Source organism: Leptidea sinapis, chromosome 13 (assembly GCF_905404315.1).
Source record: "Leptidea sinapis chromosome 13, ilLepSina1.1, whole genome shotgun sequence".
NCBI classification, from domain to species: Eukaryota; Metazoa; Arthropoda; class Insecta; order Lepidoptera; family Pieridae; genus Leptidea; species Leptidea sinapis.
In genome coordinates, this window is record NC_066277.1 from 4,514,356 (window position 1) to 4,530,943 (window position 16,588).

The 16,588-nt window shown below is 34.8% G+C and overlaps 1 protein-coding gene and 1 long non-coding RNA gene across 2 annotated transcripts in view; one reads left to right on the forward strand and one right to left on the reverse strand.

Annotated features, from left to right (window-relative positions):
* Positions 1-16,588, reverse strand: part of LOC126967401 (uncharacterized) — a 557,714-nt gene that overhangs the window by 332,881 nt on the left and 208,245 nt on the right. The gene's annotated exons all lie outside the window — the stretch shown is intronic.
* LOC126967378 (D(4) dopamine receptor) overlaps positions 7,513-16,588 on the forward strand; it is a 43,626-nt gene continuing 34,550 nt past the window's right edge. The window contains exon 1 of the mRNA XM_050811819.1: positions 7,513-7,810. Coding sequence (XP_050667776.1) covers positions 7,644-7,810 — 167 coding nt within the window. The 5' untranslated portion in view covers positions 7,513-7,643. The remainder of the gene's footprint in view (positions 7,811-16,588) is intronic.

Below are 16,588 nucleotides of genomic sequence, written 5' to 3' on the forward strand. Positions count from 1 at the left end.
CATTTCATCAATATTGTTTTCATATTTAATTGTGTAATTAATCCCAAAACTGAGGGCCTTGACTTTAAAAAAAAAAATAGATTTGTCATTCAATGCCATAGTATGACCCCGTACCACGTTAGCGACAGATAGCTCAGTACCACGCTACATTAATGTATCACATACATTGCCGACTATAAACACAAAAAAAAACATAAATCGTATACTTCGCTACCGAGGGACCGTTCACTATTTTAACAGACAGTGATCCACATATTCACTAGGACAATATACGAATTTTTTAGTTCATGACATAAATAATAACTCTATTAAGTTTTTTTTTAATGAAAATAAGGGATGAGACAAGCAGGACGTTCAGCTGATGATATTTGATACGCCCCTGCCCACTACAGTGCAGTGCCGCTCAGGATTCCTGAAAAACCCCAAAAATCCAGAGCGGCACTACAACTGCGCTCGTCACCTGGAGACATAAGATGTTAAGTCTCATTTGCCCAGTAGTTTCACTAGCTACGGCGCCATTCAGACTGAAACACAGTACTGCTTACACATTACTGCTTCACTAATAAATAGGCAGAAATAGGAGCCGTTATGGTACCCATAATCTAGCCGGCATCTTGTGCAAAGGAGGCTCCGTTGGTAAAGTTAAAGAAGCTATAAATAAAAAACTAACACATGACTCATATGTATCACGGTTTTTTACTAAATCCCGAGCGCAGCATAAAGTTTTTACCGCTTGGAAAACAAGCCCGTGTTTCTGAGAAGTCATGTATTTTAATGATTTGGAATATAGTCTTGATTGTATTCAGTTGGAGACGTGTGTGGTACAGTTTTGAATGTGAATATAAATAACTTACACGTGACCTGATAACCGGCGATCATTGATTTATTTTATCTATTAATCTTAATACCATACTGGAAACAAATATCAGAGTCCTAATGTGTGTTTACTTCAAGGAGTGCAGTTTAGTCCAACTTGAGATGTAGGATAGTTTTTATTTATATTTGGGACACCTTCTTATTTTTATTTCTAATACTAGCTGACCCAGCAAACGTTGTATTGCCGATATTAAAATCACGATATAAAAGTAACTATTGATCGTAGATGGGTGAAAATTTGAAGTTGTATGTATTTTTTACTGACTTATGCTGACCCATAATCAAACAAATTTAAAAAAAAATGTCAAAATAATAAATAAAAAAAATCGTGTGAATAATAGATGTTGCTCGATTCTGAGACCTACCCAATATGCACTCAAAATTTCATGAGAATCGGTCAAGCCGTTTCGAAGGAGTTTAACTACAAACACATGAGAATTTTATATATTAGAGATACTTAGATAATAATTTATTTCATTTTCTTTTACACTCATTGCAAATAACTTAATACATAATACTAATTATTTACATCTTTTTATCGCTAATTGTAATAATATTAACTTTGAAAAACGGTTTTGCAGTGATATTAAAAGAGGTCGACCGCTGATCCCGAAACTAGTTAAAACTGTATCTTCGGGGTCAGTGATTCCTCGACAAATGACAGTGACAAACGAAACAAAATTAAAAAATAAAAATTAAATGTGAATGTATGTGTGTGTGTTTCTGGTTTACCAGTGGGAGGCTCCTTTGCACAGGAAGCCGGCTAGATTATGGGTACCACAACTGCGTCTATTTCTGCCGTGAAGCAGTAATGTGTAAACATTACTGTGTTTCGGTCTGAAGGGCGCCGTAGCTAGTGAAATTACTGGGCAAACGAGACTTAACATCGTATGTCTCAAGGTGACGAGCGTAATTGTAGTGCCACTCAGATTTTTTGGATTTTTCAAGAATCCTGAGCGGCACTGCATTGTAATGGGTAGGGCATATCAATTACCATCAGCTGAACGTCCTGCTCGTCTCGTCCCTTATTTTCATAAAATAAAAAAAATTCTTAGTGAGTAGGTTATAGTATATGCCAACCAATAATTTTCATAATTGTTACAGAACAGAAGTTATATAAAAAAAAATTATGAACGATGCGGAACTCGAACTCGACATATCGTTGATAAATCTTGTCTTATGTCTTGTTCAACTCTCAGGTTGTAGCTTCATCTAGAAGATCTACTTTATAACCTAGATAACCTGCTCAAGCCCAATTTTTGCATGTAAGGAAATTGACTTGAGATGTCGCTCTTGCAAATCTAAATAATCGACTCGAACATTGGCTCAGCGGAAGAACGCCCGCAAGAAACGCGAGAAGTCGCGAGTTCGAGTACTGCATCGTTCATAAATTTTGTTTTCAAATTTAATTTGTGCAATTATATAATATCCCAGAAGTGAGGGTTTTTAACTTATTACTTTAAAAATTAAAAATTGTTTCATTTTCATGATTAAGTAATTTTATGAAAACGGTTCTACCTTGGTTCAGATAAGAAGAAGATAATGCCAATATGTCGTGATGAAGTAACAACAAAAGATATCACAAGTATTATATAGTACTTCAGCCATCAGTATCATATAAGAGCATGCACTCGATGAAGAGATGGTTTGATAAAACTTTTTTTTATGAAAATGAGGGACGAGACGAGCAGGACGTTCTCCTGATCGCAATTGATACGCCCTGCCCATTACAATGCAGTGCCACTCAGGATTATTGAAGGTACCCATGTCAATTAGCACAATAATTATCGAATGTATTTCATTTTTTTAAAGTATCTAAATCAAGACCCTTACTCAAAACGTTTTAGTAATTTTAGTACATCACTTTCCATACATTATATAAAATATAATGTAAAATGCTGAAACTGTAAACGTAGATAAGAGTGGCAATGAGTTTCTTGCCACTTCTTCTCATTAAAGCTTTACATTTTCTAATTTGTGGTAAAATCTTTGACATTCATAAGTTGCATTTTGACCTAATTGCCGTTATGATTTTCTTTCTTTCTTTATATTTCTATATTGGATATAGGGTAAAGGAGGACAAACAGGCAAGCGAAGTTGTCACCGTATTCCATGCTCACTTGCAACATAGGGTACCAGGAACCCATATTATGTGTGCCTAAATTGCTTTATTCATTCTCAAGTTTACATTTACGTATATGTACGTCTCTCGCTATCACCACACCACCAAGGCCTCCGACTTTGTTCAGTACTTGGTGGAGAAGACAAGCTTCCGGTTGGAGGTCGAAAAATTGGTGACGCGTCACGTCAACTCTTTTGTTGTTCGCGTCCCGACAGAGCATATATCAACCTTCCTGGACGTGCAGCTGTGGCCGAAGGGGGTCGAGTTCCGCAAGTATCGCGGACGTCGCCGACCGCCAGAAGCTACCGAACCCGCGACTCACATCGCCGCGAAAATGTGACTTAGATTTAAGTTATATATCATATCTATGTTAGATTATAAGGTATTTATTTTATGGGCCATGTAGCCTGAAATAAAGGAATTATTAAATTAATATTATTATTATTACACGAGTATTGTTTCAATAAACATGTAACACTATACGATCAATAAAAAGAAATATATTGAGCGACAAATATAACCGATAATATACATCACGCCTAAAGTAAAAGTGGAAAATGACACAATGTAAAATGTTATTATTATTATGTTAATGAAGATTTTAAATTTATCGAACGGTAATATTAAGGAGAAAGTATACATTCTTGTAAAACATTTTACCAATGGAAGGCTTTTTTTTATGGAATGGGAGGGCAAACGAGCGTACGGGTCACCTGTTGTTAAGTGATCACTGCCGCCCATAATCTCTTGCAACACCAGAAGATTCACAGGAGCGTTGCCGGCCTTTAGGCTTCTAGAGGCTTAAGATGCCTAGAGGCTTCAGGCTCCTTCACACAGGAAGCCGGCTAGATTATGGGTAGGTACCACAACGGCACCTATTCCTGCCGTGAAGCAGTTATGTGTCAACATTACGGTGTTTCGGTATGAAGGGCGCCGTAGCTAGTGAAATTACTGGGCAAATGAGACTTAATATCTTATGTCTCAAGGTGACGAGCGCAATTGTAGTGCCGCTCAGAATTTTTTGGATTTTCAAGAATCCTGAGTGGCACTGCATTGTAATGGGTAGGGCGTATCAATTACCATTAGCTGAACTTCCTGCTCGTCTCGTCCCTTATTTTTATTAAAAAAAAATGACATCGCTTTGATAAATACTGTAATACTTAACATAGGTATGCAACAATGAAATTTGATATAACCACTTTAGATTTTAACTTCTTAAGTATATAAGGCTTACTTTAAAAACAAAGTGTGCGCGTGTAATCTTTAGGCGCGATTGAAGAAAATAATAATAATAATAAATCATTTATTTTCAGGCATTTTACCTATAAATCTACAATGAATCTTAACTAAAATAACATTACAAGTTGAGTTTACTTTGATTTTAATTAAATTACAGATAAAAAAAAAGTAATATATGTCATAATTACAATTAAAAAGAAAATCCTCCGAAACGGCTTGACCTTGAAATTTTGAGTGCATATTGGGTAGGTCTGAGAATCGGACAACATCTATTTTTCATTCCCCTAAATGTTAAGGGTGGTCCACAAGATTTATTTTTTTTAATTTTATTGAATTTTTTTTTAAATTTGTATGATTTCATCAGCATTAAAAAAATACATACAGCATAAAATGTTCACCTATCTACGATCAACAGTTACTTTTGTATCGCGATTTTAATATCGGCAATACAACGTTTGCTGGGTCTGCTAGTAATTTATATAAGTTGTCACAGGTCACAAATATCATATTTACAACAGAATTAATTATTAAAAGACAGCCTTTTCTAATGCGGTCCATAAAGGAAGCGGCTCTTTTTCTTAACACAGCATAGAAATCGTCAACCCTATTCTTCGCAAACATGTCCGTCGAGCTACAACGCCACGGTAGTTTAAGGCGCGGTCACACCTCAATATCCACAAAATTTGGTTTCTTAGAGAGTCGATTACAACATAATGCAATGAAAATATTACGACGCAAAAAATACAGTACACAAAAGCGGACTTATAGAAAATTTTGAACCAAATAGAATTTTATTATATAATTTGAAATATCCAATAAAAAATTTGGAAGTTGCTTCCCAAAAATAAACTTTGGAGTCAATGATCTCCGCATTTTCAACTATAACAACATTCTTTTATTAAAGAATTTACTAGAATTTGTATATTTCTAAAACTTAAACCGAACAATTTTTCAATTTAATGTTTAAATTTTGAATAAACAAAAGAAAATCAGTAAAATAAATGCCCATTTGCGGAATACCCACATGATGAATACAAATATTGTATGGTTGGTTGTAGAGTTTACAATACTAGTGAGTCCGCGCCTTAAGCATTGCTCTAAAAGCGTTATTGCACACTGCACTTAATAATAATTAACTTAAAGGATTAATTAATAGATACATAAATACATTATAATTGTATACATTAATTAGAGCCGTGTTACCAACTAAGCACTCGCGTATTGCTGAACAGCTAGGAGCATTGTTAGATTTATTCGCTATTTTTTTTTCTCGGAAACGCTAACGATATAACCTCACATTTTGAGCAAAGTTGGCATTTCATTCTCTACCTAGAATAAAAACAAATCTTTATTATTATATTATTTCAACAAGTGAGATTTTATTTTACCAAGAATGATAAAGAGTTATATGGTTACTATTAATTAGAAAATAAACACTTACAATTTTAACAGGTCATGTCATTATCAGGTACTTAATTTTCTCTTTTATTCTTATTTAGAAGAATAAAATGATCCTGGAATTCTGCCTTTTTATTTTACTGATTATTATTTTCATTTTATATTCTGATTATATTTCATTAAATCCAGTTGCACGTTTTAAAGTTTTCACTCATTAAATAATTGAAAATAAGAAATTGAAGGTTAGATTATTAATTACCACATATCAATACGACTTTATTGTCATTAAATACCCTTTGCCTGCGCTTATAATGGATGAAGAACTGCCGCCGAATTCCACCTTCGCACCACACGCCACAAGTTAGGATATCATTCCCATTATCTGGATGCGGTTTTCAAGGAGCATTCTCCCAGGTACTACAAAGCTGTGGAATGAGCTTCCTTATGCGGTGTTTCCGCGACGATAAGACATGGGTACCTTCCAAAAAAGCGCATACTCCTTCCTTAAAGACCGGCAACGCTCCTGTGATTCCTCTGGTGTTGCGAGAGATTGTGGGCGGCGGTACTTATACGATACTTTCCGGCCTAACATTTCTTACTAGCTACCGATAATTCGTAACGCGCTGATAAATAAATAAATAAATTCTTTATTGCCATAAAAATCATTGCAAAAATGGCAAAAGGAAAAGCCTCAACTTCACCTGACATGGAATCATGGATTTATGTTTCCATGCAGCGCTGTTTTTCAGCCATCCCCTCCTCCCTAAGGTGTGGAGTGGGAGTGGATGCATCATGGCTCCCTGATTACCTACTTAAGCTATCTTTTTCATAAACTTATGTCTCAAGGTGGCGAGTGCAAGAGTAGTGCCGCTCAGAATCTTTGGATTATTCTAGAATCCTGAACGGCACTGCATTGTAATGGGCAGGGCGTATCAATTACCATCAGCTGAATGCCCTGCTCGTCTTGTCCCGTATTTTAATTAAAAAAAAACATAATCATTCCATGTACAGAAGCGTATTTCTTCGATTGTTGAAAGTTACTGAAAATAGGGAACTTAAACAGCCAGAGGCCCAAAGTATCGAGTAATTAATTCACGCACACTTCCTCGATAGTCAGATTGTGAAATACATCGAGACTATTAGCGGATAGCGATACTACTATCAAATCGTATTTGCTTGTAATATGTACCCTTAGAACGAGAATTGGTCTCCGCGCTCCAACTACATACCGCAGGCGTGGTCGCAAAGTGCGGCAAATATTACTACGTCCAAGTAGTTCGAGCCAGTCTCGAATAATGTGTGACGTTGACTTGCCACATGTTCTGTTAAACTTTGCTAATGAAACCAGAATGCCGGGTTGCGCAGTAAAACTTTGTAAAAATAATACGTGTACTACAAGAAATAAGAAAGACACTGGGGTCACATATCATCAATAAGTATTTTGTATTTTATTAATTTCAATGTAAAATAACACGAAGCGTATGTTACAAAATTTTAAAGATTCCATTGAGTGTCAAGATCTAATAGTTGCTATAAAAAAGCTACTGTTCTTATGTATTGCGGTATCTAATTGGAGTGCAGCTTAGACAAACCCTTAATCTAAGCATGTGCCGTTTTATTTGATAATATGTTATGTTTAAATAAACCTACATGTATTGGGGATCTACCATTTTGAAACATGTTTTCAAACTAAAATTTATTTTACAATTGCATACAATGGCGGTCAAAGTATCTAGTATCTACATAGCTGTAGCATTATGCGTTAAGTCTAGTCTAGAAGAGGCTCGAGGGCAAGGGGCGCGGGACGGGACGCCAGCCAGTCGAGCGACTTGTTGAGTGAACTAACGCGGAACGAAACGAAACCGCACCGCTCAGTAAATGTAATCAGTTGTCATTCACCAGGCGAACGAGAAAGACGCGTCCAGGCGGACTAGCGTGTTCTCAAACTTATCGCGATAGCTGTATTAACTTGTTCAGAGTGTTGCGAGTTTGTGATAGTGATGACTGTATGGAACAATTCCTCTATACCCGACGATCGTTGACCGGGATGGAGGCAAAGGATCAACTAGTTGGGGAGGTGGTACTCCTCATTTTGTTTTTGGTCTCGACTGCGGGCAACTCGTTGGCTGTTTTGGTGTTCTGTCGGCGCCCCGGATTGAGAACGATTTCGAATCGGTATGTAATTATTGCATTATTGCAGAACTTGTTAAATAGAACATATCAGGTACCAGGATGTCATAAATAACAAGGCTGTCTAGTTTCTAACATCTTATGTAAAATCATGTGAAGAATCGTTGTCATGTTGTTAGTAAGCTTAGGATTAAAATGTACAAAATATCATTTAAGACTAGGATTAACTCATAAAGGCTTAGTCATCTTATGAAATGTAGAGACACAACTCATATAAAATTTACTCTAAATTTTTATTCAAAAATTGTTTGCAACTGTCCAAATACTATCTAATACGACTGAAGAATTAAAACACACGTTGATTATTATCGTCTAAATGTTGTTAAGGACTTAAATGGACAATACATTTTTAACAAAGAGCGGTTAAAAACACATAAATCAACTGGAGTAACAGTAAACCGACAATAAAACATTTTTGTTCAACTAAAATCTATTTGGAGTTTTGCCAAGCGTTCATTATTAGATCATTTTGAGCTAGTCATCTCACCTGCAGTAGAGCGATACGTACTCATCTCGTATGTTCACGGAAAACAAATCTGTCGAACTAAATTCAAATAATAACGTTAATTTGCAATAGCCAAACATTCAAGCGACCACAGACAAATAATTCTACATAAGTATTTAATGTAAATCTACCTTAATATTTTATATTAAAACAATAATATAAATGTATCCTACTTAGTTCATAAGCATAATGGATCAGAAATTAGGGAGAATGGCTGCAAATACAATCTGCAAACTTAAAACTTTAAGTTATATAGATTAAGTAAGAACTATTAAGGATAATTTTACGTGAATAACATTCAAAGTGTACGAAATATTTCCACAGATAACAATTACAGCGAAACATTGCAGTATAGTGTTTAAAGTATTAACAAATTCGCGCGAAATCTTGTGATAGTTCTACGAATAAAGAAAATGGCCAAACAAAACGCTATTTAACTACTTATAACAACTTAACTTGAAGATGGACAATACGTTAATAACTTAGCACCGCTTCAAGTAAAAATATGTCATTCTTTAAGGTAATAAGATTACCGAACCAAGACCTAAACCGGTAAAGTAGACATTTTATAACCTTCAACGGACAAACGCGTGTTTGAATGTCAAGATTTACAAAAACACCAGCGACGATTGCTAATCCAAAAATGGTAGAGTTAATGTGCTTATCCAATGTGGGTGGAGAGATAAACACTATTTCGTTCAAATAAATAAATTTAGTATAGTATATATTTAGTGTGCGTGACACGCTACGTTTTACACTCGCGATTTGTATGACACTTTGTGTTAGTGTTTTGTGAATTGCTCAAAATAGAGGTTAACAGTCAACCTCAATTTTTTGGACGTTTTCAAAGCTGTCATATTCTATCTAGACGTTTAAATGATCTAAGAAAAATAATATCACGGATAGTGAACTCAAATTACTAGAAACAGTCGATTATATGTATTAGTAGAGTTTTAAGTTCGAGTTAAAACTAACTTGTTTAATTTATTTTTTCTGTTTTATTTTCCAATATTACTCATATAGCGAAACTGTTTATAACTTAGTTAAATTTGTATACCAAGTCGTGATTTTTTTTATGTTAATAAGGGACGAGACGAGCTGGCCGTTCAGCTAATGGAAATTGATACGCCCTGCCCATTACAATGCAGTGCCACGCAGGATTCTTGAAAAACCCACAAATTCTGAGCGGCATTTCAATTGCGCTCGTCACCTTGAGACATTATGTCTAGTCACCATATGTCAAGTCTCATTTGCCCAGTAATTTCACTAGCTACGGCGCCCTTCAGACCGAAACACAGCAATGCTTACACATTACTGGTTAACAGAATACCCATAATCTAACCGGAATCCTGTGCAAAGGAGCCTCATACAGGTGAATCTAAAATATTATTGCCAAATGTAGGTGTAATACCACAGTTAAACGTAAAATAAGGCAATGATTGATTTGTGATGGGCAACTCTTGTTCTACAAGATATCATTAATCATTAATTAATTTCTGTTAAGGCGCGAACTGACTAGGATTGTTAACGCTGCAACCAACCCTGTAATATTTATGTTGATCATGTGGCTAAGCTGCAAATGGGCATTTATTTTATTGATTTTCTTTTGTTTACTCAAAATTTTCATATAATATTAAAAAATCGTTCGGTTTAAGTTTTTGAAAAGTACTAATTTCTAGAACTACTAGAAAAGTACTAACATCCAAATTTTCAATTGTTTATTTCAAATTACAAATAAATACATACTTCAATACGGTTCAAAATGTTCTTTAAGTCCTTTTTTGTGTACTGTATTTTTGCGTCGGAATCGTTTCATTGCGTTATGTTATAATCGATTCTGTAAGAAACCAAATTTTGTGGATATTGAGGTTTGACCGCGCCTTAAAATGGCACAAAGGCCATTCAGGTATTCATAATTCTAGAATCAGACACTTAACTAGGCACTGATTCGAGCTAACGAAGACGATTCACAGAAAGCTATAGATGAATATAAAGAATATTACCAGTGGGAGGCTGCTTTGCACAGGATGCCAGCTAGATTATGGGTACCACAACGGCGCCTATTTCTGCCGTGAAGCAGTAATGTGTAAGCATTACTGTGTTTCGGTCTGAAGGGCGCCGTAGCTAGTGAAATTACTGGGCAAATGAGACTTAACATCTTATATCGCAATTTTAGTGCCGCTCAGAACTTTTGGGCTTTTCAAGAATCCTGAGCGGCACAGCATTGTTATGGGCAGGGTGTATCAATTACCATCAGCTGAACGTCCTGCTCGTCTCATCCCGTATTTTCATAAAAAAAAAAAGAATACAGCATCATACAATTTTGTGTTATATATGCGCCAAATATGTATATTTTGTATAGCTCAATGTCTATAACTCGGAAATATTCCTTCATGACTTCGCAATAAAATATATTTAATCACGTATTTAATACTGATTAGATTGGTATTTTTATGTAATGCAGGAATGTGACATTATCTTCTTAAACTTTCAATGATATAAAGTAATATTAAATTAATATAGGATCGAAATTAGAAATTTACGATGAATCAAAAAATATTTAAAGTAAAAGTCAAGTTTTGTTGTTTTCAAATTATTAGTAAGTATTTGTATTTTCAAATAATGCTGCTAAAGTGTCTAAATAATTTAATGTCCTATACAATGACGTAATCTTTCCTATACAAAGTCCATCGTCGCGTCTGTCTGTCTGTTCGCGATAAACTCATAAACTTCTGCACCGATTTTCATGCTGATGTAACCAATGGGTAGCGTGGTTCTCGAGGAAAGTTTTGGTATATCATTTGATATTTTTGTAACCAACTTCAAAAAAGGAGGAGGTTGTCAATTCGTCGGTATTTTTTTTAAGTTTGTTACCTCAAAACATTCGACTGGGTGAACCGATTTTGATAATTCTTTTTTTATTTGAAAGCTGGTGCTTCCCGTGTGGTCCCATTAAATCCCATCTACTAGCCAGTGGCACGATCTAAGCAATAATTTGGCCAATGCCAATCGATACGCCACAGTTAACAATATCTCTGGCTGCGGACTTATTTCGCACATCAGATAACCTTAGCGTAGCAAATTGCGGTAGACGGTAAGGCAGTGTGGCCTTAGGACCTACTTTTATTTTATCGGTATTGACTGAGCAATGAGATATCAGCAGTATCGGCCGGCAGATGATTCACCAAAGTAGGTGTGCGAGCCAAAAAGTTTGTAGAGATTCTCGCGGTTGCAGAACTCTACATATCAACGTGTTGAGTGTAAAATTCACATGGATTTCACAATCCAGTAATAAAATTCATTTGCTTCTATTAAGATGAATGACAGAATAAGTACTTACTTAAACAATTCAATATATTTCAAAGTGATAACCCTCACTTCTGTGATACAATTTATTACACAAATAAAATTGGAAAACTATATTGTTTAGATTTGCAAGAGCGACATCTCAAGTCAATTTCCTAATATGCAAATATTGGAGTTGAGCAGGCTATCAACTGTAAAGTAGATCCTGTAGATGAAGCCACAATTTGAGAGTTGAACAAGACATACAAGATTTTACTAACGATACGTCACTCGAACGGTTGGCTCAGTCGCGGGTTCGAGTCTCGCGTCGTTCATAAAATTTTATTTGTGTAATAAAATACTTACATATTTTCCTTATTACTATGCTTTGTTCTCATGTGTATTTTATAGAAATCTAGGAAATATATCTATTCGAAGTTTCAAATTATAATAAAGTAAATGCAGTGAACAAACTGCCTAATATAATATTTGTTTAATATCGTCAGCCATTTGTACATATGAAAGACCTTTGAGATCGTCGGAAATGAATTAACCCAATTACTTGATAGAAAATAACCACAATATCTCGTTCAAGGCGGACATATTAAAATATTCATAATTTTTATATAAGACTTTGCTGTACTAACTAAAATACGATATAACTTTTGTTCTCGTGAAAGTTTATTAGAAAGGTCTATCATTTTATTTCGCTTTCTGTATAGGGGTTCTGAGACAATGAAATAACTTCTATACATATAAATAAAATTTGATTGTCTGTTTGTAATATTGAAATAACCGTTTTTTACTACATGTATTTGTATGATAAATACACCAAAATAACATTTTTTTAAATTTTTGTGTGTCTGTCTGTCTGTTTGTTCCGGCTAAGCTCTGAAATGGCTGGATAAATTTTGACGGGACTTTTATTAACAGGTAACTGATGTAATAAGGCTACGTTTATTTTAGAAAAAATAAGTAATGTTGCTATGTCCAAGAAACGGTGTAACTCAAAAAATAATTTATATGGCAAAACAACGTTTGCCGGGTGAGCTAGTTAATAATTATATTTTAAAGTAGCTGTGTGTTAGGGTTGCCAACTGTTTCTTTAAGAAGTAGAATATTCGAGAACATTGCCGATCATATTATAAAGTGTTGAATAAACATAATATTTAATACTAGTTTCTATCCGCGACTTCATGCGCGTGCAATAGTTTATTTACTTTACGTTTTAAACAACTGTTTGCTTTCAAACTAAGCCGGATTATACTTCGTTGCCAGTCGTCATACTGTAATTAGGTACTACTATTTCAAACTTATCTCAAATCACTGCGCGTTTCATACTAAACTAAAATTCAATTTTTACTTAGGCAGTCCCGCCGCTTATTACGTAGTATTTATATCCTCTTTGATAGACAGGTAAAGATAAATAGTGTACATTATCGGCCGTTTTAATAACGTATCTCTAGTTACGGATACATTGCTGTCACCGTTTAATGACAAGAGCTTATCTATCCATAGCTATGTCCAATATAATTATAGTCCAATGTCGATACGTTAATGAAATGTAAATAAGCGTAAAAGGATATATTTGTATACCTCTAGTAAGTTAAACTAAGGATAGATAGGTTATTGAAAACGGCCGTATACCATGGGAGCGTGTAACTCAGACGAAATCGCGTGCACTATAAAGTATTATAGAACTGTTACTATCGTGTTAAATTACTGTAGGTAACACAATATTTTCATTGCTGCAACTATTTATTTATAAACAAAATTATTACATAGGACAATACAGGTCCCGGGAATGTTCACATTATTTGAAAGATGACAACATCATTCATTCATACACTCACGCCTTGTTCTCGTCGGGGTAGGCAGAGACAATAGAATCCCATTTGCTTCTATACTTACAAACCTCACGCGTTTCCTCTACAGTCTACATTCATTACTCTTTTCATGCTCGCCGGTTCCAGTTGCTTCGGACCTCTCCTTTTCTCTAAACGTCCCCAATTTGGTCGACGAATGTTCTACGAGGTCTCACGCGACCGACTTGCCCTCACACACTTGCCTTATATATTTGATGCGTCATTCTTTCTTCACTCAGTAAAAATACTGACAACATCACACTATGTAAACTAATATTATTTAATACGGCCGTTATGAGTGTTGCCAATTTATTGTGCAAATAGTGAGGTGTAAAGTAGATTCATCGACTTCGATGCGTACTACTAAATATTATCTCTTAACGTGCTTTACCGAAGATTTGATATTTAATATTATTATTAATTTACGGAATGTATATAATGTAACATGGCGACCACGTAACGGAAGAAGCAGTGTTGGTAGGCCCCCACAAGATGGAAAGACGATCTGATTAAGATCGCCGGAATACGTTGGATGAGGGCAGCGCAGAACCTATCGTCGTGGATATCTGTGGGGGAGGCCTTTGTCCAGCAGTGGACGTCTTCCGGCTGATGATGATGACGATATAATATAGTATAACTAGCGGACGTTGTATTGCCATATATATAAAGTAATTATAATAATAATATAAAAATCATAATTAAAATTTTTTGGGTATAAAAAAAAGATGTAGCCGATTCTCAGACCTACCAAATATATCGGAACTACAATTATTGTATTCGATTGCCATCTTGCAACCCTCTTGCGGATTTGTGAATGGAACAGAATAATACAAAGATCGCGATACAAAATTAGTTGTAGATCGTAGAACGGCGAAAATTTGAAGTTGTATGTATTTTTTAATGCTGAATCATAAAAAGTCAATATTAAAAAAAATGTCAAAAAAATTAATATATTTAGGGGTGCGTACCCTTATCATTTAGTGGTGTGAAAAGTAGATGTTGGCCGTTTCTCAGACCTACCCGATATGCACACCAAATTTCGTACATATCGGTTCATTCGGTAACAAACTTCGGGATACGAGAATTTAATATATTAGATAGTTTTGTCTTTAAAACAGTGACCCGACAGACATTGTTATGTATGTACATAAAAAATAAAATACTGTTTATATATCAAAAATGGTCGACCTCTGACCCCGAAACTAGTGAAAACTGTATCTTCGGGGTCAGTAATTCCTCGACAAATGACAATGACAAGTGAATCATAATCATAATAAATAAAAAATTAAATGTGTTTGTCTGTGTATACATGTAACTATTAGAGTTACATTAAATAATTTAGCCAATTATATTATCAGTAAGTCGTTAACTCCAACGCCATTAAGCACAGATTAAAAATTTACCATTTTGAAAAATCTCACAATCTCGTACATACGTTGAAGAAAATCCCCACACGTAATTAATAGATGTCGAACCACTATGTCTTTTAACCGATTTTAGGTCAGCGATTTCTTTCCTTTCCTTTGCGGTACACAATGCCTTTAATTGATGTAATAAAGCTATTAGCTATATTTACAATACTATGATCACATAAAATTGAACCCATCATTACGGGGAAGCGTACCAAGAATACTGGCAGTATTTCCGCGTTGGATAGCTAGGCTGATCCGTTGACCGAAATAGCTGTCAGCGCTTGGGTTGCCAGAAGCCCTATTGAGGCGACAAGATAGTACTTTGTACATTCTCCGCGCTTCTGGACCCCACGGGCCAAGTATCTCAACACCAAACGGCACGAAGATGCAAGACCCTTTTACTAACTATTACTAGACTAAATATTACCATTAGTTCGGATGTCTTACATAATTATTCTATGTCGTATATCATAGACAATGGCGGCATTCAATGGAAAGTTACTCAGAACTTTGAACGCGAAACAAAAGGCATAGAAGTTAGTTTTTATTCGAGTCACGTCGATACCGCGCCGTGTGTACACAGCAAATTGTATTGATAATACGCTTTTAATGTGCTGTATACAAACGTATTAGGAATACAACTCATTTCCATAATAGATTGTTTTCTACAAGTTGATTCAGTCCTACTCATTTTAATGGTTATCAAGTGTTGACAATAGGCGACCGTCAGTTTTAATTGATAAAAGCGATAGTCGCAAAGCGTAAATCCTCTATGTCACATCTTATAACACAACTTTAAAATAACGGGTTGCACTCCGGGAGTGCCGGCAGAAGAACAACAAGATCCCAGAAAATGTTCAAAACAAATGTATTGCGAAATTCAACAGAATTGTTAAAAAACGTTTGTGTGGTGGAGGTTTCTATAACAGAAATGGCTTTCTTAATGATACCACAGATTGGGAATGGAGCGACCGCTCTCAGGCTATTAAATAATAAATTTTCTACGATTCTACATTGTAATCATATTCTTATAAGCAAAAGAAGTCCGCTTAGTTTGTTGCCCCCGTTCTTCTCAGGTCTGAGACTGGCTTTTGGAATGGGTTTCAAGAAGTGATATAAATTAATATTTTGAATAAAAAAAAACTTGGATATTAACGTTGTGAATTTTTGAATATTTTGGAATGGTTAGGGAAGAATTATTATTATTAACATTTATATTATATACATTTCTTGTCATATTTCTAAATTATAATTATCTAAATACATATCATCATTCAAGAAGCCATATTTCAAAATGACTAATAAATTCCCCACATAATTGAGCATTCGTCAAATTATAATTTAAATTTAAAATCATAAATATTCGCTTTAAATTAGAAAGATTCTTGGCTCAAGAAATATTTAAAATTATATTTCTATGTAACTTCAAATTAACTTCAATCTTTAATTTATTATGTAGTTATATCAACGAATTTGTAAGGAATCGTTATTATTATAATATTAATCGTTATTATTATAATATTAATCGTTATTATTATAATATTAATCGTTATTATTATAATATTAATCGTTAATATTATAAAGTTGATATTATATTATAATACAGGCCCTTTCGGCTCAGGCTTGGTAAAGTTACCAGTGGGAGGCTCCCTTGCACAGGATGCCGGCTAGATTAAGGTTACTACAGCGGCGCCTA